This window comes from Ranitomeya variabilis, chromosome 4, assembly GCF_051348905.1.
Source record: "Ranitomeya variabilis isolate aRanVar5 chromosome 4, aRanVar5.hap1, whole genome shotgun sequence".
NCBI lineage: Eukaryota > Metazoa > Chordata > Amphibia > Anura > Dendrobatidae > Ranitomeya > Ranitomeya variabilis.
Genome location: NC_135235.1, coordinates 414769822 through 414795674, shown reverse-complemented (window position 1 = coordinate 414795674; position 25853 = coordinate 414769822). Strand labels below are relative to the sequence as shown.

Genomic DNA, 25853 nt, shown 5'->3' with positions numbered 1-25853 from the left:
CGACATTTATGTGGGCCTGGAAGATTTTTGAGAGCAAAGGGTTGTAAGGCACTACCCACCTGTTGTTAATTTCTATCTCTTGGAGTGATGATCCAACACGCATTTTGAGCTTTGCTGTGAAACCACCATCCCCTGGCTTTCTTCTTCGGTAGACTGGATATCCATCTTGTCCTGTTTGGGTTTCTTGGACCAGGGATCGTGGGTAATGCTTTGAACACCTGCCATCAATCATACAGGGAGAATTTTTGTTGAGACTCCCACACGGACCATGGATCATGTTTTTTGTGATGGTGTCAAACAGCAATGGGTCAATCTGAAGGTCTGGCAATTCGGCACTGATGATATTGTCAATTTCGGTAGGCTGTATTTTTTGCTTCAGCCAGATCAAGATGTGGGCGTGAGGAAGGCCTCTTTTTTGCCATTCAACTGAATACATCCAGCACTGCGTCTCACCATAAATATGTGATTTTGTGATGAGAGTAATCATTTTTGAAAGTTTCTGTTTGAAAACCCGAGCAATAAGGTCATGGCGATTCACTGTTTTTTGGCCCGGCAACAGGTGCCCTCCAATTTCCTCCCAGGCAGGATTGCAAGTAAAGGTGATGAAAAGATCTGGACGGCCATTCTTTCTCACATAAGTCATTGCATCCTGTGTGTATTCATGCATGTGTCGTGGGCTTCCAGTGACAGTTGATGGAAGAATAACCATTTTCCCCAACTCTTTTGGATCAGCATCATTTGCAACAGCATCTCTAAGGTGAATATATTCCTCTGCCCTGAGCTTCTTTTGATTTAGTTGGATATATAAAAGACGTTCACTCTCAATCTTTGCATACATGTCAACAATAAATTGGTGGAAGAGGTGTTTGCATTTCAAGATGTGATTTTCCTCTGCAAATCTTGTCATGATCCTATATGCATAGAAGTCCATGGCAGACACTTTTTTTCCTGAAGGGTTGCCTGTTGTAGGATCTGTCTGAGGTATTCCAAAGTGATAGCCATCCTGTCCCTGCCAAAAGATGATTGGATATTGCAGTGCATCATAGGACCTGTGAGTTTCTGCTACTCGTTGCAAACTATTGTTCCTTTTCTGAAGCACAATGTCACGGCTTTGAAAATCATTGCCTACAAGCAAGATTGCTACATCATCAAATGTGGGAGCATTGAAACGTCGCTGATGCTCACCTTGTGGTGTTTTGTCAGCTCGAATGACAACCTTGTAATCGTCATTTGGCATGCATTCAAGTGCAGTCTTGAAAAGTTGAACATACGGATTGTTTTAGTGAAGGAACTGCTGCAAATTAGTGACAATATCAAGGCGAGTGTTAAGAATTAAAGAGCATCTCCGCTGAGCCTCTGCTTCTGCATTTCGCATGAAGAAGAGTTGAAGAAATTGAGGTTCTTCTCCTTGTAATGGAAGCAGTGAGCCAATTGAGTGGTAAACCTGTCCTTGAACTTTAAATGTCGGCATAAATCCTGTTGTAAACATTTCTTTTGTTGCACCAAATTATGTCATTTGGAAGCAGGAGTTGTACTTCCTGATGTTGTCCAAGAAATGCTTTGATATTGTACTGGTACCCGTCATCAGAGACTTTAGGGGATCTGGTGGTGACAGGAGAGGTGGAAGTTTTATCTTGCCATTTGCACAGCATAAACCTGGCGGTTCATCTTTCCATTTTAGGGCACTGCAGTACATGCAGACCATATCCATTTTTCCTATCTGAACTTTAGGATTATCCTGATAGTTTATTTCTGACTGGTAACAAAAGGCAGCATGTTTCAAATCTCCAACCATTTCCTGTGCCCTGGCGGAAGAAATAGCAATTCTCTTAGTGGCAAGTCGGCCTTCTCTCTGCTGAGATGACTCATTGGCCCTTGAGGAAGCAGCTCTTGTTTTCATGTCTGCAAGCCTCGCTTCCCTCTCCTCAGAAAGTTCATTGGCTCTTGAGGAAGCAGCTCTTATTTTCATGTCTGCAAGCCTTGCTTCCCTCTCCTCAGAAAGTTCATTGGCTCTTGAGGAAGCAGCTCTTATTCTCTTGTCTGCAAGCCTTGCTTCCCTCTGCTCAGAAAGTTCATTGGCTCTTGAGGAAGCAGCTCTTGTTTTCATGTCTGCAAGCCTCGCTTCCCTCTCCTCAGAAAGTTCATTGGCTCTTGAGGAAGCAGCTCTTGTTTTCATGTCTGCAAGCCTCGCTTCCCTCTCCTCAGAAAGTTAATTGGCTCTTGAGGAAGCAGCTCTTATTCTCTTGTCTGCAAGCCTTGCTTCCCTCTGCTCAGAAAGTTCATTGGCTCTTGAGGAAGCAGCTCTTGTTTTCATGTCTGCAAGCCTTGCTTCTCTCTGCTCAGAAAGTTCATTGACTCTTGAGAAAGCAGCTGCTGTTCTCATGTGTGTCAGCCTTGTTTCTCGGTCTTCACATTTTTCATTGGCCCGTAATGCAGCTTTTCTTTTCGCATCAGCTGACATTCGTGCCATGGAATTCCTTTTCTTATGAGGCATTATTGTGGTAAAAATAGTCTGTAACTGGCAGTTTCTATATCCTCTCACATAGAGGTAATGTGACTGACATCAGCCTTTCCACCAACACACCCTAACAACATGCTATTTCCTCACACAAGCTTTGTTATACTGAGAATGTCCTGCCTATATTAACCAATCAGAGCTCAGATTAATTAACTGTAGCAAAGTAGAAGCTGAGCTGTGATTGGTTGCTATTGGCAGACTGATAAATGTGCCAGCCAACAGGAAGCCCTTCCCCCTGGCAGTATATATTAGCTCACACATACACATAATTGTGGTAAAAAATAGTCTGTAACTGGCAGTTCCTATATCCTCTCACATAGAGGTAATGTGACTGACCTCAGCCTTTCCACCAACACATCCTAACAACATGCTATTACCTCACACAAGCTTTGTTATACTGAGAATTTCCTGCCTATATTAACCAATCAGAGCTCAGATTAATTAACTGTAGCAAAGTAGAAGCTGAGCTGTGATTGGTTGCTATTAGCAGCCTGATAAATCCCAGCCAACAGGAAGTCCTCCCCCCTGGCAGTATATATTAGCTCACACATACACATAATACACAGGTCATGTGACTGACAGCTGCCGGATTCCTATATGGTACATTTGTTGCTCTTGTAGTTTTTCTGCTTATTAATCAGATTTTTATTTTTGAAGGATAATACCAGACTTGTGTGTGTTTTAGGGCGAGTTTCGTGTGTCAATTTGTTTGTGTTGATTTGCGTGTGGTGACATGCATGTAGCGAATTTTGTGAGATGAGTTTTGTGTGGCGACATGCGTGTAGCAACTTTTTGTGTGTCAAGTTGCATGTGACAGGTTAGTGTGTTTTGCGCGTCGAGTTTTATGTATGGTGCGTTTTGAGTATGTGCAAGTTTTGTGTGAGGCAACTTTTGCATGTGCTGCAACTTTTGTGCATGTCGCAATTTTTCAGCGTGTGCAAGTTTTGCGTGTGGCGAGTTTTCCATGAGGTGAGTTTTGCACGTGTGGCGAGTTTTGCGTGAGCCTAGTTTTGCATGTGGCGAATTTGGTGAGTGGCGAGTTTTGAGCGGCGACTTTTGTGTTTCGACTTTTATGTGGCGAGGTTGGTGTATGTGTGGTGAAATGTGTGCTGAGGGTGGTATATGTGTTCAAGCACGTGGTAGTGTGTGGCGCATTTTGTGTGTGTGTTCATATCCCCATGTGTGGCGAGTATCCCATGTCGGGGCCCCACCTTAGCAACTGTACGGTATATACTCTTTGGCGCCATTGCTCTTGTTCTTTAAGTCCCCTTCGTTCACATCTGGCAGCTGCCTTTTTCCCCTGTATGTAGATAGGGGCCAAATTGTTTGGTGAATTGGAACGCACGGGGTTAAAATTTCGCCTCACAACATAGCCTATGACGCTCTTGGGGTCCAGACGTGTGACTGTGCAAAATTTTGTGGCTGTAGCTGCGATGGTGCAGATGCCAATCCCGGACATACATACACACATACATACACACATTCAGCTTTATATATTAGATATATATATATATGTTTAAATCACCCCCCTCTCACCCCATTCAAAATAAAACAATAAAAAAAATCAAACCTATACATATTTGGTATTGCCGCTTTCAGAATCACCTGATCTATCAATAAAAAAACAAGAATTAACCTGATCGCTAAACGGCATAGCGAAAAAAAATAGAAAAACGCCAGAATTACGTTTTTTTAAAATGGGCGATCAAAAGAATGTATCTGCACCAAAATGATGTAATTAAAAATGTCAGCTCGGTGCGCAAAAAATAAGCCCTCACCTGACCCAAGATCCCGAAAAATGGAGACGCTACGGGTCTCGGAAAATTGCACTTTTTTTTTTTTGCAAAGTTTGTACATTTTTTTCACCACTTTGATAAAAAAAAATAAACTAGACATGTTTGGTGTCTATGAACTCATAATGACCTGGTGAATCATAATATCAGGTCAGTTTTAGCATTTAGTGAACCTAGCAAAAATGCCAAACAAAAAACCAGTGTGGGATTGCACTTTTTTTGCAATTTCACCACACTTGGAATTTGTTTCCTGTTTTCTAGTACACAACATGGTAAAACCAATGGTGTCGTTCAAAAGTACAACTCATCCCACAAAATACAAACCCTCACCTGGCCATATTGAAAATTAAAAAAGTTACGGCTCTGGGAAGGAGGGGAGCGAAAAACGAAAACGCAAAACCGAAAAGAGCTCCGGGGGTGAAGGGGTTAAACTTGAGAGGATTGTCAAAGTGAAGCTCCACCTAAAAGCCACATTAGGCTTCTTTCACACTTCCGTTTTTACAATCTGCACAGGATCCGTCAAAATGTTGAAATGACGGATCCTGTGCAGATTGTAAAAAACGGGTGCACTGGGCCCGTTTTTCTGACGGACCCTTTGAGTCTATGTGCACCTGTTGTGTATGTGTCTTTGTGCAATGACCTCTGATGACGTAGCGGTCGCGACATCATCGGGTCATTTCGCAAAGCATTACTGGGAACGCTAGCTGCCGGGAGCATCGCGAGCATCGGTAACGCTGCGCAGGACGCCGGAAGGTAAGAATATTGCAATTTTTTATTTTTAACATTATGTCTTGTTACTATTGATGCTGCATAGGCAGCATCAATAGTAAAAAGAGAGCGAGAGAGAATTTCCCTGACTGGAAATTCTTCCACGCGTGCTCAGTTTCAAAAGATGGAACCCGTCGCTGGATTCCTGCTTTTGACAGTCAGCGACGGATCCTGCGTCCATAGGCTTCCAATATAGCCAATGACGGGCAGCGCAGGATCCTTCGCTGAGCGATTTTCCGACGTACAGAAAAAACGTTCCTCTGAACGTTTTCTCCGCCCGACGGACAGCAATTTTCCGACGGATCCAGTGCACAACGGATGAAACGGATGGGCCATCCGTCACAATCCGTCGCTAATACAAGTCTATGGGAAAAAACAGGATCCAGCAGAAAAATTTGCTGTATCCTGTTTTTTCCAAAAATCGACGGATTTCGACGGGAGCTCAAAGACGGAAGTGTCAAAGAGGCCTTAAAGATGGTATTCCCATAATCAGTGGGGTTCTGATCTCAATGTCCCACACGGTTTCTCAGTATGAATGGGCAGCAGTGTTGGTGTAGTGCACTGTCCCTTTCACTGTTTTTTTTTCTGCATAGTAGCACCTTGGCCACTCGCTGTGCAGGGAACCTAAATGGGGCTGGCTACCGTATGACAGTCACAGATATCATTTGTTAAACAGTTCATTTTACTCTTTTTTTCCCACATACGACACTAGCATAACATTATTTATTTTTATAGTTCTCATAATGTTTGTAAAGCACTTTGACAATTTTACTTTACACGTATAGAGGTGCAAAATGCTTAACTACTTCACGACCTTGTGATTTTCTGTTTTTACGTGTTTGTTTTCTGCTTGCCAGAGCCATAACCTTTTTATTTTTCGGTCAATATGGCCATGTGAGGGCTTGTTTTTTGCTGGACGAGTTGTACTTTTGAGCGACATCATTGATTTTACCATGTAGTGTACTGGAAAACGGGAAAAAAAAATTCCAAGTGCAGTGAAATTGTAAAAAAGTGGAATTCCACAATTGTTTTTTTTTTTTTTTATTTACCTTTTTTGCTAAATGCCAAAACTGACCTGCCATTATAATTCTCCAGGTCATTGCGAGTTTGCTGATATTAAACATGTGTAGGTTCTTTTTTATTTAAGTACTGTATATACTCGAGTATAAGCCGAGATTTACAGCCCATTTTTTTAGGCTGAAAGTGCCCCTCTCGGCTTTTACTCGAGTCATTGTCCCAGGGGTCGGCAGGGGAGAGGGAGCGGCAGCTGTCACATCATACTCGCCCCACCTGACGTGTCTCTGCACATCCCTGCTTCTCAGATGGTCCCTGGCGCCAGCAGCTCTTCCTGTGTTCAGCAGTCACGTGGTACCGCTCATTAAAGTAATGAATATGCCCGCGACTCCACTCCCATAGGCGTGGAGCTCATATTCATTACTTTAATGAGCGTTACCATGTGACCGCTGAACACAGGAACAAGCTGTCGGAGTCCGCAGGAGAAGAAGGGACTTGCAGAGACCACGCCAGGAGGGTGAGTATGACAGGGGAGGGTGAGCCATGCGATATTCTCCTGTCCCTGTTCCACCACCGTGCTGTGACGTTCAGGTCAGAGGGCGCGATGACGTGTTTAGTCCGCGCCCTCTGCCTGAACAGTCATTGCAGAGAGCCGGAAGACACAGCGGCGCACAGCAGTGGAATGGGGACAAGTGAATATCGCAAGTGCCGGGGGCCTGAGCCAACGGCAACTCCGGCACCTCTCCCCCAGAGCGCGCCGATGTCCCTGCCTGCTCGGTACACCGGCACTCGGTGCCTAGCGACAAGAGGTGAGTATGTCATTTTTTTTATTGCAGCAGCAGCATATGGGGCATATTATTCTATGGAGCATCTTATGGGGCCATCAACCTTTATGGAGCAGCATATGGGGCATATTGTTCTATGGAGCATCTTTTCGCTAGTCACCTTCTACGACAGTCACCTTGGAGGATGTCTCCCCGCCCTAATGGGGGACAGGAACACAAAGAGGTTAAATAACCCTCCCCTTCCTGCTAACTCCAGTGTTTTTCCTGTCCCCCAGTGGGGCATGAAGAGGTGCTGTCGTGGCCGGTGAACGGAGCACCTGGAATCTCTTACCGCCGGGCAGCCGAGGTCGGGCAGTGATCCTCTCCTCCATGGGCTGCGTTCCGTCTCCATCCTGGTGGTGGACTCGGGCCCTCCTTCCCACCCCTCCTGCGCCTCGGTCTGGGGCAAAGCGGGGCGGTGACGTGCTGCCGGGGTCCTCGCTGAGCTCCCCGGGTTCCTCCCTCTCCAGTGTCTGTGTGGAGTTCCGGGTTCGCGCGGCCGGATGTGACGTCATTGTACTTCCGGTTCGCGGCCCGGGGCTCTGCAATGGAACGCACGCTGGAACGCACGCTGTGCCTGGCGTTCCACGAGGTCGGTGGCCACCGGGGGAAATCGCCGACCGGATAGGGTTGTTCAAGCCTCCCTATGGACCGAAGGGGGAGGAGCACCCGATATCGCTGGGAGACCACGGTACCTATATATCCTGGTCTGGGCCTCCAGGTAAGCGCTGTCCCCCTGTCTCTCTGTGACTGTATACAGCTGACCATGGATGGCGACAAACCGTCTGCTGCATCTGCAGATCCCAGCGTTCACCCTGCCGTGAGTAGCTGGGCTGGTCCCTTTACTGTTCTGACATGTTTGAAGGGTTACTTAGTATACCTCTCTCTCTCTTTTAGGGAGAAAAGGTGTCTGCCCCTAAGAGTAAACCTAGCCGCAAGTGTGGTGTTTGTGGTTCCGGCTACCCTCCGCCTATAAGAAGACCCTATGTCAACCCTGTACGGATGATATAATACGTGCTGAACAGCCCTCCCTCCTGGACAGCATAAAAAGCCTGATTAAACAGGAGGCTCCACATCTACCCCTAAAGCAGATGGGAAAAAATACTACTTTTCTTCTGAAGATATGGATGAGCTAGTCTCCATAGTAAGGAGCATCATGGGGGTTGAGGAGGTAGAGGAAAAACATTCCGTGCAGGACGTAATGTTTGGGGGTCTGAGGCCCAAGCCTAAAAAAGGGTTCCCTATACACGAGAATGTTCAAAATCTCATTCTCCAAGAGTGGGCTTCCCCAGAGAAAGGCCTTAGTGTCCCTTCAGATTTTAAAAACCGGTTTCCCTTGGAGGGTGATAATTCTATTTGGGAGGTTCCCAAAGTGGACGTTCAGGTCTCTAAGGTCACCAAAAAAAGACCCTCCCTTTTGAGGACTCTTCTCAATTAAAAGATCCGATGGATTGAAAGATTGAGAGTTACCTAAAGAAATCCTGGGAGTCCTCTACGAATCTTCTTAAAGCAAATATTGCTTCTACTTGCGTCACCAGGGCTCTGGTTCTCTGGCTTCGCAAATTAGAGTATCATCTCTCCCAGGGTACTTCCAGAGAGGAAATCCTGGATTCCCTTCCCCTTCTACAAAAGGCCTCGGGATTCTTAGCGGATGCTTCGGGAGAGTCTGTTCATGTGGCCGCACGGTCCCTAGTCCTCTCAAGTTCAGCCAGGAGAGCTCTCTGGCTGAAATCTTGGGGAGGCGATATTACCTCTAAGACAAAACTTTGCGCCATCCCCTTTCAGGGACACCATGTGTTCGGGCCAATACTGGATGATATCCTGGATAAGGATTCGGATAGGAAGAAATCACTTCCTGAACAAAAAGTTACAAGAAAGCGTTTTTTTCGTTCCCCCCGGGACCAGTCCTCTCAGAAGGATTTCAGGGGAAAAGGAAAAACGGGTCGTTGGAGCTACCCAAAAGGGGGTAGAGGCAGGAACATCCTCGTGCCTCAGCAGCAACAGACTCAGGACAAACAGTGACTCTTCTGTCGGGGGCCGGCTCTCACGGTTTCTCACCCAATGGCGGTCCATATCCACGAACCAGTGGATCCTTCACACGATACAATTCGGACTAAAATTGGAATTCAAGAGCCCCCCCCATTGCCTGAGAATTACCCCAGAACAACCCCCAGACCTTCTCGACTCCTTTCTCCTTCAAATCCAGGAACTTCTGCGAGAGAAAGTGATCTCCCATGTACCCCAGCAGGATTTAGGCAGAGGGCATTACTCTCGCCTTTTCCTCATAAGGAAACCCTCCGGGAAATGCAGGCTGATCATAAATCTGAAACCCTTGAACCAGGTCATCAAGTATCGGAGGTTCAAGATGGAGTCAGTCAAAACCGCAATCCCGCTAATTGGACAAGACTGGGTGATGGCAACGATAGACCTGAGGGACGCCTATTATCACGTTCCAATCCTTCCGGATCACAGGAAGTTCCTCAGGTTCGCAATCTCCCACAACCGCAAGATCTCTCACTACCAATTCAACGTCCTTCCCTTCGGAGTATCCTCGGCCCCGAGAGTATTTTCAAAAATCATGAGGGAAACAGTCATCTTCCTCCGTCATCAGGGAATCTGCCTGGTCCCTTACCTAGACGATCTTCTTATCATGACTCCTTCAACGTCGCAGCTGAATCAGGACGTATTAAAAACTCTGGATATTCTCGAGTCCCTGGGCTGGATCCCAGATCTCCTAAAGTCGGACCTACAGCCTTCCACGAGGAAGAAATTCCTGGGGATTCTCCTGGATTCAGAGAAAAGGATGTCCTTCCTTCCTGAAGACCGTCAGCACGACCTTTGCCAAAGAATCTCAAGATCCAAGCAACAAAGATCCCCATCTCTGAGGGAATCCATGTCCATTCTAGGATCACTAACTTCGTGCATTCAAGCAGTATCCTGGGCCCAGGCACACACTCGGACCCTCCAGACTCACGTTCTACATTCTCGGAGGTATCAAAACACCCTGTCCAGGAGAATCCCTCTTCCCGGACATGTGAAAGCAGCCCTGTCGTGGTGGCTAAAAGGCCGGAACCTTCGGCGAGGGGTAAGCTGGGATCAGCTCCCTCTGAAAGTGCTCCACACAGATGCCAGCCGAAGAGGTTGGGGTGCCGTGGTGGATCAAACATATTTTCAGGGCCTATGGCCCACAGACATTAGTTCCAGATCCTCCAATCTGAGGGAACTAAAGGCAGTAGAGGAAGCGCTGCTAGCTGCCTCACCTCTAATCCAAGGCCATCATATTCGTGTCTACTCCGACAACATGACGACTGTGGCTTATCTTCGTCACCAGGGGGGCACAAAGTATACCAGTCTGAAACTAGTGGCAGCTCGGATATTTCTCTGGGCGGAGAAACACCTCCTTTCAATCTCCGTGGTTCATCTGAAGGGTTCAGACAACACCAAAGTGGACTTCCTAAGCAGGAAAGACGTGCATCCTGGAGAATGGTGCCTGAATCAGGAGGTTTTCCTATCCTTAACCTCGAGATGGGGAACCCCGGAGGTCGACTTGTTTGCGAATTCCCAAAACACAAAGTCAGAAACATATTTCTCCCTCAGCCCTGTGCAGGGTGCTATGGGAATGGATGCTCTCATTCATCCATGGACCTTCAACTTGGCTTACGCCTTTCCGCCAATTCCGATGTTATCAAAGACACTGCAGAAAATCCGGTCAGACAGAGTCACAACAATCCTGATCGCCCCATTTTGGCCAGGACGGAGCTGGTACAGCACCTTGAGGGGAATGACCAAGGAAGGTCCCATTCTTCTTCCTCAAAGATCCGATCTCCTCTTCCAAGGTCCCCTCCTTTATCCGGATCTCAAAAAATTGAATCTAGCTGCCTGGCTACTGAAACCAACATTCTAAGAGCCAGAGGTCTCTCAGATAGGGTTATCCAAACTCTTCAAAAGAGTAGGAAACCGGTGACTAACGCCATCTATAACAAAGTATGGAAGAAATTCTCTTTCTGGTGTCTTCCCAGTGTCCCGGATCCCTTCCACCCCAACATCTCTCAAATCCTGGACTTCCTCCAGAAGGGTTTAGATCTTGGACTTTCCCCGAGTACTCTGAAAGTTCAGGTATCGGCCCTCAGTTCCTTTTTTGACCAAGATCTAGCTGGCGACCGCTGGGTCAAGCGATTTATAACTTCAGCTAGTAGACTACGTCCTAGTCTCCCTAGTCGGATACCTCCTTGGGATCTAAATTTAGTACTCAATAGTTTGACTCAACCACCCTTTGAGCCCTTGTCTTCTCTACCCTTTAAAATCCTAACACTTAAAACGGTGTTCCTAGTCGCTATTACCACAGCCAGGCGCGTAGGAGAATTGCAGGCCTTGTCAATTCAAGAACCATTTCTATCCATAAATTCTGACAGCATAATCCTACGTCTAGACCCTGCCTTTATGCTTAAGGTCGTTTCAGATTTTCATAGGGGTCAGGATGTGGTTTTGCCCTCATTTTGTCCAAACCCTTACAACGAGAAGGAGAAAAACTTCCATTCCCTGGATGTCCGCAGGGTAGTTCTCCATTACCTGGAGCAGTCCAAATCTTGGAGGGTCGACCAGAATCTGTTTATCCAATTCTCAGGACAGAATAAAGGGAAGAAAGCGGCTAAAAGAACGATTGCAAGATGGATAAAACAAGCCATCTGCCTTGCATATTCGGCCAAAGATCTCCCTCCGCCGATCTCTCTGAAGGCCCATTCTACCCGGTCGGTTTCAACGTCATGGGCAGCAAGAAGAAACATCTCATCAGAACAGATATGCAGAGCCGCCACATGGTCTTCTGTTCATACCTTCACCAGACATTACAGGCTGCATTTCGACAGGGATTCGGCAGACGTGTGTTACATGCTGTGGTCCCTCCCTAAAGAAATTAACGTTGGTATATCTCCAAGGTGACTGTCGTGGAAGGTGACTAGAGAAAATAGAATTAATCTTATCGGTAATTCGGTTTCTAGGAACCTTCCACAACTGCACTAATTTCCCTCCCTATCTGATATTTCTCTGGATGATTCCTGCACTTTAGTGGTAACTATTCACGCTACTATGGCCAGAAAAAACACTGGAGTTAGCAGGATGGGGAGGGTTATTTAACCTATTTGTGTTCCTGTCCCCCATTAGGGCGGGGAGACATCCTCCAAGATGACTGTCGTGGAAGGTTCCTAGAAACCGAATTACCAGTAAGATTAATTCTATTATGGGGCCATCAATCTTTATGGAGCATTAGATGGGGCATATTATTCTATGGAGCATCTTATGGGGCCATCATTAACCTTTGTGCAGCATTATATGGGGCATATTTTAATATGGAGCATCTTATGTGGCAATTATAAACCTTTGTGCAGCATTGTATGAGGCATATTTTTGTATGGAGCATCTTATGGGGCCCATCATGAACTTTATGGAGCATTATATGGGGCGTATTTTGTATTAATTTTCATAAAACTGCAGTTAGGAAATATGACCTGCAGGTGGCACCACACTACCCCAAAGCATACTAATACAAAGCTGAAACAAATCCTAACATTTGCCTTGGGGGCTTTCCAGCTTGCCGAACTCCTTGCCCAGCCGATTTCAGGCAGGTACATATAAAATATTTGCTACATATGTGGAAGTAGAATTAAAGTAAAACTTTATCTGTTTAAGACTTCAGCCTTAAAACTGATGATATAAATGAATGCAGCCTAAAAGGGACTGGACAGGTTCTGAACCATCAGATTTTCCGTATTATTGGACAGTCATTGAAAAAAAAAAGTCTATCTGCCTTCTAAGGTTGCAGCTTATTGGTGACCTGGAGTCACCTCGGGTTCCAAGTAAAAAACTGCAGCATTGACATAACTCAGACTGTACATTGTTTCCCGATGGGAGAGATTGTGGAAACAACCTTGCAAAAATTGAAAAAAAAAAAAAAAAAAAATCGAACCGTAGGGAAAAAAAAAGGTAAAATAATTTGCAGATATTCCTTTTTTTTTTCTTTAACCCCTTCACCCCGAAGCCTGTTTTCACCTAAGTGACAGGGCCAATTTTTACAATTCTGACCACTGTCATTTTATGAGGTCATAACTCTGAAACGCTTCAACGGATCCTGGTGATTCTGACATTGTTTTCTCGTGACATATTGTACTTCATGATAGTGGTAAAACTTCTTCGATATGACTTGCATTGATTTATGAAAAAAACAAAAATTTGTCGAAAATTATGAAAATTTAGCAATTTTCAAACTTTTAGTTTTTATGCCCTTAAATTATAGAGTTATATCACATAATATAGTTAATAAACAACATTTCCCACATGTCTGCTTGACATCAGCACAATTTTGGAAACATAATTTTTTTGTTTGTTAGGGAGTTATAAGGGTTAAAAGTTGACCAGCGATTTCTCAATTTGGCAACAAAATTTGCAAAACCATTTTTTTCACGGACCACCTCACACTTGAAGTGACTTTGAGGGGTCTATATGACAGAAAATGCCCAAAAGTGACACCATTCTAAAAACTGCACCCCTCAACGTACTCAAAACCACATTCAAAAAGTTTATTAACCCCTCAGGTGCTTCACAGGAATTTTTGGAATGTTTAAAAAAAATTGAACATTTAACTTTTTTTTCACAAAATTTTTACTTCAGATCCAATTTGTTTTATTTTACCAAGGGTAACAGGAGAAATTGGACCACAAAAGTTGTTGTACAATTTGTCCTGAGTACGCTGATACCCCACATGTTGGGGTAAACCATTGATTGGGCACATGGCAGAGCTCGGAAGGGAAGGAGCGCCATTTGACTATTCAATGCAAGATTTGCTGGAATTGAGATCGGAACCCATGGCTCGATTGGAGAGCCCCTGACGTGCCTAAACAGTGGAAACCCCCACAAGTGACACCATTTTGGAAAGTAGACCCTCTAAGGAACTAATCTAGATGTGTGTTGAGCACTTTGAACCTCCAAGTGCTTCACAGAAGTTTATAATGTAGAGCCGTAAAAAAAATTTCATATTAATTTTCACAAAAAATGATCTTTTTGCCCCAAATTTTTTATTTTCCCAAGGGTAACAGGATAAATTGGACCTCAAAAGTTGTTGTGCAATTTGTCCTGAGTACGCTGATACTTGATATATGTGGATAAACCACTGTTTGAGCACATGGCAGAGCTCAGAAGGGAAGGAGCGCCGTTTGACTTTTCAATGCAAAATTGGCTGGAATTGAGATCGGAACCCATGTCGCCTTTGGAGAGCCCCTGACATGCCTAAACAGTGGAAACCCCCCACAATGGACCCCATTTTGGAAAGAAGACCCCCTAAGGAACTTATCTAGATGTGTGGTGAGCACTTTTAACCCCCAATTGTTTCACTAAAGCTTAGAATGTAGCGCTGTGAAAATTTAAAAAAAATCATTTTTTCTTTCCACAAAATGATGTTTCAGCCCGCAATTTTTTTTTTCCCAAGGGTAACAGGAGAAATTGGACCACAAAAGTTATTTTCCAATTTGTCCTGAGTATTCTGATATCCCATACATGGGGGGGAACCACTGTTTGGGCCCATGGCAGAGCTCAGAAGGGAAGGAGCGCCGTTTGAAATGCAGACTTAGATGGATTGGTCTGCAGGCGTCATGTTGCATTTGCAGAGCCCCTGATGTACCTAAACAGTAGAAACCCCCCACAAGTGACCCCATATTGGAAACTAGACCCCCCCAAGGAACTTATCTAGATGTGTTGTGAGAACTTTGAACCAACAAGTGTTTCACTACAGTTTATAACGCAGAGCCGTGAAAATAAAAAATCTTTTTTCCACGAAAATGATATTTTAGCCCCCACGTTTTTATTTTCCCAAGGGTAACAGGGCAATTTGGACACCAAAAGTTGTTGTCCAACTTGTCCTGAGAACGCTGATACCCCATATGTTGGGGGGGACCACTGTTTGGGCGCACAGGAGAACTCGGAAGGGAAGGAGCACTGTTTTAGTTTTTCAAAGCAGAATTGGCTAGAATTGAGATCGGACGCCATGTCACGTTTGGAGAGCCCCTGATGTGCCTAAACAGTGGAAACCCCCAATTCTAACTGAAATCCTAACCCCAACCTTAACCCCAGCCCTAACCCCAGCCCTAACCCCAACCCTAACCCTAGCCCTAACCCTAGCCCTAACTCTAGCCCTAACCGTAGCCCTAACCCTAATGGGAAAATGGAAATACATACATTTTTTAAAATTTTATTATTTTTCCCTAACTAAGGGGGTGATGAAGGGGGGTTTGATTTACTTTTATAGCGTTTTTTTTGGCGGATTTTTATGGTTGGCAGCCATCACACACTAAAAGACGCTTTTTATTACAAAAAATAGTTTTTGCATCACCACATTTTGAGAGCTATAATTTATCCATATTTTGGCCCACAGAGTCATGTGAGATCGTGTTTTTTGCGGGACGAGTTGACGTTTTTATTGGTACCATTTTCGGGCACATGACATTTTTTGATCGCTTTTTATTCCGATTTTTGGGAGGCGGAATGAACAAAAACCAGCAATTCCTGAAATTCTTTTAGGGGGGGTGTTTATACCGTTCCACGTGTGGTAAAATTGATAAAGCAGCTTTATTCTTCAGGTCAGTACGATTACAGCGATACCTCATTTATGTAATTTTTTTATGTTTTGGCGCTTTTACACAATAAAAACTATTTTATATAAAAAAAATAATTGTTTTTGCATCGCTTTATTCTGAGAGCTATAACTTTTATTTTTCTGTTGATGATGCTGTATGGCGGTTTTTTTTTGCGGGACAAGATGACGTTTTCAACGGTACCATGGTTATTTATATCCGTCTTTTTGATCGCGTGTTATTCCACTTTTTGTTCGCCTGTATGATAATAAAGCGTTGTTTTTTGCCTTGTTTTTTTTTTTTTTTTTGCGGTGTTCACTGAAGGGGTTAACTAGTGGGATAGTTTTATAGAGCGGGTCTCCTTCCAGGTCACCCCTTCCAGGGAGCCCCCGTCCCTGCGCGATCCACCTCTATGCCGCTGTCACTATTGACAGCGGCATCAGAGGGGTTAAATGCCCGCGATCGGTGATAGCGCCGATCGTGGGCATTGCTGCGGGGTGTCAGCTGTCATATACAGCTGACACCCGCACCCGATCACCGCGGCGCTCAGCGCGAGACCGCGGTGATCGGTCCACCGTACTAGTACTGCGGCTGGCACAAATGCAGTGCCGGCAGCGCCGTACTAGTACGGCGGATGGCGCGAAGGGGTTAAAGGGATATCCCAATTATTATACAATGGTGTAAATACGCTCAGTTATAGGGTCAATTCTCCATAATTTTTACTGACAAAGTGGCACTGCTGTACAGGGAGCTGCTCCGTTCACATACATAGGGCTGTTTTGCACTTCCCTACACTGCAGATAGATGGCAGTGCTGCTGTGGAGGGGAAAAAATGCTGCTGCCCCTGTTCTTTTGCAAGGTCCTGACAATCAGACCACTTGTGATCAGTAAGTAAAATACCATTATGTTTAATGTTGGGAGATCCCATTTAGGCTGGAGTCACACAAAACGTATAAAAAAAAAAATCGGTCCGTTTTACATGGACGAGAATCGCAGAAATGTTCCCTGAACAGTGATCCGTATGTCATCCGTGTGCAGTGCGAGGATGCGATTTTCTCCTATGTAAGCATACGTGTGACATCCGTATGGCGAGATTTTCTCGCCTGCTTGCAAAATGGACATATAATGGATCCATTGGCTCAAATATTCTTGAAATCATATATACAGTCTATGTATATATATATATATATATATATATATATATATATATATATATATATATATATACATACAGTACAGACCAAAAGTTTGGACACACCTTCTCATTTCAAGATTTTTCTGTATTTTCATGACTATGAAAATTGTAAATTCACACTGAAGGCATCAAAACTATGAATTAACACATGTGGAATTTTATACTTAACAAAAAAGTGTGAACCAACTGAAAATATGTCTTATATTCTAGGTTTTTCAAAGTAGCCACCTTTTGTAGCCACAGAAAAATCTTTAAATGAGAAGGTGTGTCCAAACTTTTGGTCTGTACTGTATATGTATATATGTCAGTGGCGCACATACCTCTCTGTGTTCATCATCTCATTAAATACATTTACATTTGACCAGCTTAATTTTCCTGAAATTGCCTGCGCCCCCGACAACCAATAGGCGAAAATTTCACACGGGCCAACTAGTTTTACTTTTATTGGTATCTATTTTTATTTTTTAAATTTACCAATAGCTGCTGATTTTCCCACTGTAGGCTTATACATGAGTCAATAAGTTTTCCCAGTTTTTTGTGGCAAAATTGGGGGTCTCGGCTTATAATCGAGTATACATACAGTAGTTGAAAAAAATCCAAAGTTTGTAAAAAAAAAAAAAAAAAAGTATCATTTCTCCTTGCGGAGAGTGACATGATAAGCATGTCGAGGTGAGGAGACTTAAAACCGCAATGCTCCTCTGGGAAATATGCAAATTGTCTCTTCAGACAGGAAGAGGACTAGAACTCTAGTGCCACCTATTGGAAGTAGCAATCCTAACAGTCAATGTCAACCCTTTAACGAGTCTTGTCACATGACTTAGGATAATAGCCAAACCAGAACCTCATTTTGCAGACAATTTGCATTAAAAAAAAGGCTCAATTTTCCAAAAAACGTAGGGTTTTTATTTTTCAGGTTCTAGGGCTGTGTGATGTTTTTTTTGTGCCCACTGAGCTTGCATATTTATTCATATCATTTTGGGGATAGATACAATGTTTTCATTGCCTGTTATTGCAGTTTCTTACAGTGTTGCAGCAACCAAAAAATCGTAGTTCTGACGTTTGATTTCCCTTTCCGGCTAGCTCATGTTAAATGCCACTGTCGGTGATTTACAGTGGCATTTAACATATTTAGCATGTTAACAGCTGTGGGTGGATCGCGGCTGTTAGAGGCACATGACAGCTGATCAAATCAGCTATCATGTGTCGGGAAAGATGCGGGCTCAGCTCCGGAGCCTACATTAAATGCAGGGACACGACCTATGACCTATCCATACGTCATAGGTCATGAAGGGGTTAATCATCCAGGCAGTCCACTTTTATTCCTGCATTGATGTTCTAAAAGGTCAATGCAGTCTAATCAGCTATCAAAAGACTACAAAGCTGTGGGGGATCGAAGCTGTATGTCAGACACAGCCAGACTTCCCCCAGAGAAGATGTATTTACTTTGCTTCCTTCACTGGACTCATCGAATATGTGATCAGTGGATGCAGTGGAAGGAACAGGAGCTTCTGGATTCTAGGAAACCCAGACAGCTCCCTATATGGAATGGAGAACACAATTTAAAATGTATTTAATTGTAGTTTGTGATCCTGAAAAAAAGTAGAAAAATGAAACATAGGAAATATATGTCTATTTTTCTCCCGATATCAGGAAAATCGTTGGCATAAAAATTGAGCCCCATATGTCATGAAGAAAGAGGTAAAATTATTTGAATATCTGAGCAAAAAAATCATAGTACAATTACAAGCGCATATACGATAAAAGCTGAGATTGGGTGGGAAAATGGCCCGGTTATGAACAGGGTGAGGGAACCTTTTTTCTGCCAGGTGCCATTTGGATATTTATTTTATTATTTGTGGCTGTACAAAATTATTAACTTGGAATGTATCCTGCTGTATTTGGTCAATTAACTAACTCTCCACTGATGTGATGACTGGAGATGCAGCAGTGATGTTAGGTAGTATTGATGATACTACTTACAACTGATATTCCAGATTTTCATCAGTTTAGAGCTCAGACTACTCTTTGGCAATAAATTTTGAAAAAAATAACATGCAGTAGTACGTATACATCACTGGGTGGTTGGGGGCATATAAAGCACAGGAGACGTATGGGGTGCACACACAGTGCAGGAGACGCTGAGGCATGCATGCAGCGCAGGAGACGCTGGGACAAGCACACAGCACAGGAGACGTTAAGGCGTGTACGCAGCTCAGCAGACATGAGGACCGCCAATGCTGTTGTCAGTGAAGGAGCGCAGAGCACAGTGACTCCGCCCACAAAGGAAGTCACTGGCAAGCGTCAGGATGTTATCCTTCATGGCGTGCATGGCAGCGTTCTGTGACTGAAGCAATTAAAGGACCAGCAAAATGTCGCCACTGACACAAGCACTTTGGTCCCCCAAACTCTGCCCGGGGACTGCAGAAAAGAACAATACGGGCTGCAAACGGCTCACAGGCTGGAGGTTCCCCACACATGAATTAAACAGTAACATTTAAATTTTTGTTTCATAATTCAATAGTGCACATGAAAATAAGCAACTTTGTGATATATTTAATCAGAAAAATCTACTTCTTTCACCTCTAGGACTGATCTTTCACTCAATTCACAGATAAAATTTGTATTCAATGAAGACAAATTTCAACATTACTGAGACAGGAGATGACAGTTGATATTTATAACATTTTATGGATAGGGGAGTAACGGGACAGAGGGAGGCACTGCCTGTATTCTGTTAATGATGTTAGCAAAAGAACTGTTTCAATTGGTTAATTTTTTTCATAAATCAATAATACATTTGAAAATAAGAAACTTTATGATATATCTTACCAGAGAAATCTGACACTTTTTCCTCCTGGACTGATCTTTGATTATCAAAATTCTCAATTCTCAGGTAAAGTTTTATAAAACTTACAGTAGAATGAGAATGTCGGTGTCTGCCTCTAGCTCATCTCTCCTGCTCCCCCTCCATAAAATTCTAAAAGCACCAACTGTCATCTCCTATCTCATTATGTGAAAATCTGTTTCCACTCAATACAGATTTTACAGATTTTATCCATGAATAGTGATGGGCGAACCAGTGGATGTTCTGGTCCAGTGGTACCCGAACCCAGATCCCATTCAGATGAATAGGGGGCCCGAACATCTGTTGTTTTAAACGCTGTCATCTGTTTGACAGCGCGGCAAACACAGGCTCTAATTGGCAGTAAGATCATTACTGCTAGTCAGAGAGCTGTTGCTCCCACGTTGTCAGATGACAGTCTAAGCATGCAGCTGTGACCGGTGGTAAAAAGGTTACCGACGGTCACAGGCGTCGGCTGCTACTATCATCAGCCTATGCCTGCTGACGCTGCAAACAGTACTCATCAGCTGGCACCTGTGCTAAAAATAAATAAATGTTGCGGCGTCTCTTCTATTTTTTATAACCAGCGCAGGTAAAGCTGATGGCTGCGGGCTCCAACCCTCAACTGTCAGCTGTATCTTGGCTGTTATCAAGAATAGAAGGGTCTGCACACCAATTTTTTTTTATTAAATAAATAACTAAAAAAAAACCAGCATGGGGTCCCCCTTCCCGTTTTTGACAACCAGCCAAGCTAAAGCAGACAGCTGGGGGCTGGTATTCTCAGGTTTGTAAGGGGCCATGGATATTGTCCTCCCCAGCCTAAATATAGCAGCTCGCAGTCAACCCAGAAAAGGTGCATCTATTAGATGTGCCAATTCTGGCATTTTGCCCCAGCCCTTCCCCCTTGCTCTGGTGCAGTGGCAAGTGGTGTGATGGTTATGGGTGATGTCTGCTGTTTTATGGCCGCTGACATCAAGCCCACAGGTTAGTAATGGAGAGGTGTCTATAAGACACCCTCATTACTAACCCCATAGTTAGCTTGTAAAGAAAAAAAATCCGAAATAAAATCCTGTAATTGATAGAAAGATACGGACTAATATTTGAAAAAAAAAAATAAAAAAGCACAATTATACTCATCTTACACCTAATCTACCGATGCCCATGTCCTCTGTAAACAAAAAATAAAATAATAATAATAAACAACCATATCCTATCATTGTCCCACAATGATTCAGATGATTAAGAGAGCAGTCATAACAGTGACCGCTCTCCCCATCCGCCGGCTCACACTGACATGAGCGTAATCACTTTTCTAGTGAGAAAGTTCACCGGAGTTCATAGCTGAACCCTGGTGACCTCACTTATGGCCTCGCTCGCTGCGTGATAACTTTCAGGTTTGAACTCCGGTGAACTTTCTGACGGTAGCTCAGCACTACACACTGGAGGAGCGATTACACTCCTATCAGTGTGTTTTGATTGGTGGGGATAGCGGTCACATCGCTGATGTGACTGCTATCAAAATCATCCCGATGAATATATAATGGTGAATCCAGATGAAAATAATGGTTGTTTATTATTTTCTGTTTTTTTCTTATAGGCACCTCTCTATTACTGAACTTTGGGCTTGATGTCAGCTGCCAATATAAAGCGGACATCTACACCAAAACTTTTGCCCCACTTGCCACCGCTACAGGGCAAGAGTGAAGAGCGAGGCTAAGCGTCAGATTTAGCGCATCTTATTGATGCGCCATTTCTGGGGCGGCTGAGGGCTGATGTTCTTAGCTCGGGAAGAGGGCCAATTTCCCTGGCCCCTTCCCTGGTTATTAATCAGTCCACAGCTGTCTGTTTAGCCTTTGCTGGTTTGAAATTATGTGCGCAGGGACAGAGAAAAGACTACCACAGCCCCTAAAACGAGCATCACTGATGATGCTACGTTTCAGGTTGAGGGCAGAAGCTGTGACAGCCTCTGCCTTTTGCTTCGTTTTAATATACCAGCATGAACTAAGATTCTCAAACGAAGCTTCATAACATAGGAAGTAGGGGGGAAAAAGTACAACAGCGGTTAGATAGTGTAGATAGAGAATAAGATGGAATTTTTAATGCACGCATATTAGAAATTAGTTTAGATTACGGCATGAAATAGATTTGGATTCAGATTAAAAACCTCAGGATCACCTCTATAAGTGGGATAATACTTAGTATAGTTGTCTACATACTATTTTCGGATTTTGTTTAATCTTTGTTAAGTAGGGAGATGAGATCGTAGCTGTTTTCCTTTTGTCCTTTTTTTTTATTCATTCTGTAATTAGTCCCTCTCATTCTTAGTTGGTTACTGATAACAATTAGAGAGCTCCTGTCACAGTAATAATAAAGAAGATGATAGTTCAGCCCCCCTGATTGTAGGGAACATAGGGTAGGGTGATCACACTGTCCTCCCAGCAGGCGGATTTGGTACTGCCTCTAGGTGTCCATGTGTTGATGTGCACTGCTGATGCATAGCTCAGCAAAGATGAGAAAAAAGTAAAGTGAAATATGAAACTCAAGATGGGATCTGAGGAGAAAAAAATGGGAAGATAAATAGCGTGGAAACAAGTATACTACAAAAACAAAATTGTGCACTGCCTGATAGGTGGGGAGTGAAGAGATGAAAAAAAAACCTGAAGTGCATCTTTAATTGGAAGTCTCCTACAGTATTTATTGCCATTAGGGCAGCAGTGTATGTTATATGGTTAGCCTTCTTTAATTCAAAAATAGATTGGGAGTTTAACAGACTCAGTGAAGAAAATAAGAAGCAGTTTATCTACTTTGTTTTTATTGTGCCATTGCATCTAATTGTTGAAAAAGTGTCCTTCGCCTTTGTAGATTCCTATGGTCTCTTTAAAAAACAAAAAATAAAAATAGAGGGTTGTTCATGAGACTTTCATTTGATTTCTACTTTAAAAAAATTTGCTAAATTGGTATTTTATATTTGCATTTAGTTGTATAACACTGAGTACTGTGTTGACCAGTGTTTTAGCTTTTTGCGTTAACATTTATTTTTAACAAAGCTTTACAATATGATTGTTTAAAAATGTTTGTTATGCTTTGCTAATAGTGAAAAAATGTTTTTGATTTTTTATTTTAGCAAATAATCCTAGCAGCTGTTTGGAAAGAAATTGTCTCGAAATACCTAATCATAAAGTAAAGTACAAAAATCTTATGCAGCATTCTTTGGAAGAAAATGTCATTTCCCCTAAAGGACACCTGGAGCTTTGCAGTACAAATCAACCATTTAACTCCCTGAATAATAAGCTACCTGCTCTTGATGAGTCACAGATTGCCATCCCAAGTACAGACCACAGAGGGACTAAAATGTTTCAGTGTGATAAATGCGGAAAATGGTTTGCAAAAAAGTCAAATCTTTTTGTGCACCAAAGAATTCACACAGGAGAGAAGCCATACTCATGTTCAGAATGCGGGAAATGTTTTACTTGTCAATCGGGTCTCCACCAGCATGAAAGGACTCATACAGGTGAAAAGCCGTTTTCATGTTCAGAATGTGGCAAATGTTTTACTAGAAATTCATTTCTTTCCAGACACAAAATACTCCACACAGGCGAGAAACCATTTGCACTTACTTGTTCTGAATGTGGGAAATGTTTCACTAAGAAATCAGGTCTTGTTGAACATCAGCGAATTCACTCAGGGGAGAAACCATTCTCTTGTTCAGAGTGTTGGAAATGTTTTATTAGTAAAACCACACTCAGGGATCACCAGAGAATTCACACAGGGGAGAAGCCATTTGCATGTTCTCAATGTGGTAAAGGTTTTATCCAGAAATATGTTCTTGTTGAACATATGAGAATTCATTCTGGAGAGAAACCACATTCATGTTCAGAATGTGGGAAATGTTTTACTCAGAAATCAAACCTTCTTAAACATCAGAAGTTTCACACAGGTGAAAAGCCATATCCATGTTCAGAATGTGGAAAACGTTTTACCCAGAAATCAGATCTTGTTTACCATCAGAAAATTCACACAGAGGAGAAACCATTTCTATGCTCTGAATGTGGGAAATGTTTTATTACTAAAGTTAAACTTGGGATTCATCAGAGAACTCACACTGGTGAGAAACCGTATTTGTGTTCTCAATGTGGGAAATGTTTTACCAGGAAATCAAGTCTTGTTTATCATCAGAGAACACACACAGAAGAGAAGGCAGCTTTATGATTACAATATGAAATTGGTTTACTAAAACTTAAAGCCATCAAGTGGTGTTTTTTTAAAGGACACAGAGGTGACCATTGAATAAATGAAACTTTATGTAACCCTTGATCATGAATTTCCCAAGAGATGCACACAATCATAAAAACCTAAAGCAATTATGAGACCACCTTTATAAGATTTACTGAACTATCCTATTCACACTAAGGATGGACATAGACCATTTATAGATTGGCTGATTGTGAATTGGTAACCTAAAGAGACAAGTAGAGATTGGTTTTTTTTGGTTTTTTTTACAACAAGCAACACGGTCACTGCACTGTGGGTCACTTGCAGCATCTTTAAGGTAGTTCACTTGAATTCATTTGTTTAAAGGGAACCTGTCACCTGAATTTGGCGGGACCGGGTTTGGGTCATATGGGCGGGGTTTTCGGGTGTTTGATTCACCCTTTCCTTACCCGCTGGCTGCATGCTGGCCGCAATATTGGATTGAAGTTCATTCTCTGTCCTCAGGAATACACGCCTGCGCAAGGCAATATTGCCTTGTGCAGGCAAGTACTACCCCGCCCATATGACCCAAAACCGGTCCCGCCAAATTCAGATGACAGGTTCCCTTTAACAATTGGTATGGTCCTTCTACACTGTGTTCACAAGTGAGTATTTTGACCATATCACCATTTTTATGCAGATTTTCCAACTCCACTCTGTATAAATGTGAAAGCTTATTGGATAAAGCAGATCAGCTGATGTTTTATTTGTGTAATGGGGAGGAGGTCGCCTCGGGATACAACATTCTTTATGAAGCTGTGGAGAATTATCAACCAATTTGTTTTTCTCAGGTAAAATTTGCCAAAAAAGAAACTTAACTGACCCTGAAAAGTAAAAAAATGTTACAAGCCTTACATATGCAGCACTCTTGAAATTGCTAACATATTAGGGCGTCGGCACAGAACCATCAAAAGTTTTGTTGCAAACAGTCAACATGTTAACAAAAAACATGTTGAAACAAAAAGAGGCACGTTAACTGCCAGAGATTTAAGAAGAATAAAACTTGAAGAGACTAAAAAGGCATTAGCATCAAGTGCTGTTACATTCCACAACTGTAACCTCCCTGGAGTGCCCAGAAGTACAAGGTGTTCAGTAGTCACAGACATGGGCCAAAGTAAGGGAGCCTGAAACCCAAACACAACTGTACAAGAGAGAGGAGTTGAAACATTAATACTGGGCCAAGAAATATCTGAAGACAGATTTTTGAAAGGTTTTATGGACTGATGAGATAAGCATGACTCTTGACGGATCAGATGTGTGGGCACTTACCCATTGCTTTCTATGGGTGAAAATAATTCTGCAAAAGCACTGAAAGAAGTGATATGCTGTAGTTTGCAAAAAAAGAAGCAGTGTTCCAATTCAGTGAAAAAAAACAATGTGTGTTATTGAGATTTCTGAAATCTCATAGCCTTTGCTGGTACTGTAAAACAGAGCTTAAAATTTGCAGCAAAAAACCCCAGCAAAAACGAAAATTAATCTACAAAAATACCAATTGCCTTATAACTGTAGACACAGTGTATTAACCAGACATACCTCTAGGGTAAGTACCAGCAATCCTCTCACCCTGGTTTTCCACAATTCGCACAACCACAGCTCAATGTCCAGTTTAATGATTTTGGCATCTCTATTGAAAATATAAAAAATGTTTTGTAGCGTTCAGTAAATAAAATATAAGGGTAAATGGCTTTTTATACGAAGGCAATGTTTCTGTTTTATCTCTTTTTACCACCACACAGCTCACTAATTAGATAATTGTGTCAGGACATGCAAAATAAAGTTGAACTGGGTGAATTGTTTTTTTTGCTTAAAATTTTTTTTGGGAAGAGATAGCAAATGTCACGGGGATACCACGACAGAGAGGGGCCAGAAGATCGTGACGTCTGGTTACACGAATTCCTGCACAAATTAGAACTGCTTCACCATCCTATTAAATAGTGCAGGTTCTCCTTACTCTGTCATTGCAAGGGTTGATCAGTTCAGTTGATCTCCTGGAGCCCTCAATCCTGAATTGTCACAGCTGTTCTGTGTAT

At 42.9% G+C, this 25853-nt stretch overlaps 1 protein-coding gene across 2 annotated transcripts in view; it reads left to right on the top strand.

Moving 5' to 3' along the window:
• Positions 1-25614, top strand: part of LOC143765031 (uncharacterized) — a 52673-nt gene extending 27059 nt beyond the window's left edge. The window contains exons 9-10 of one of the 2 annotated variants that reach the window (XR_013213315.1): positions 22697-24142; positions 24384-25614. Coding sequence is in view for 1 of the 2 variants with exons in the window: in XM_077251263.1 (XP_077107378.1) it covers positions 22697-23781 (1085 nt within the window). In the remaining variant the exon portion in view is untranslated. Of the gene's footprint in view, positions 1-22696 lie in introns of both variants that reach the window. The other variant, XM_077251263.1, reaches the window with a different exon arrangement.
• Positions 25615-25853: the final 239 nt, after the last annotated feature.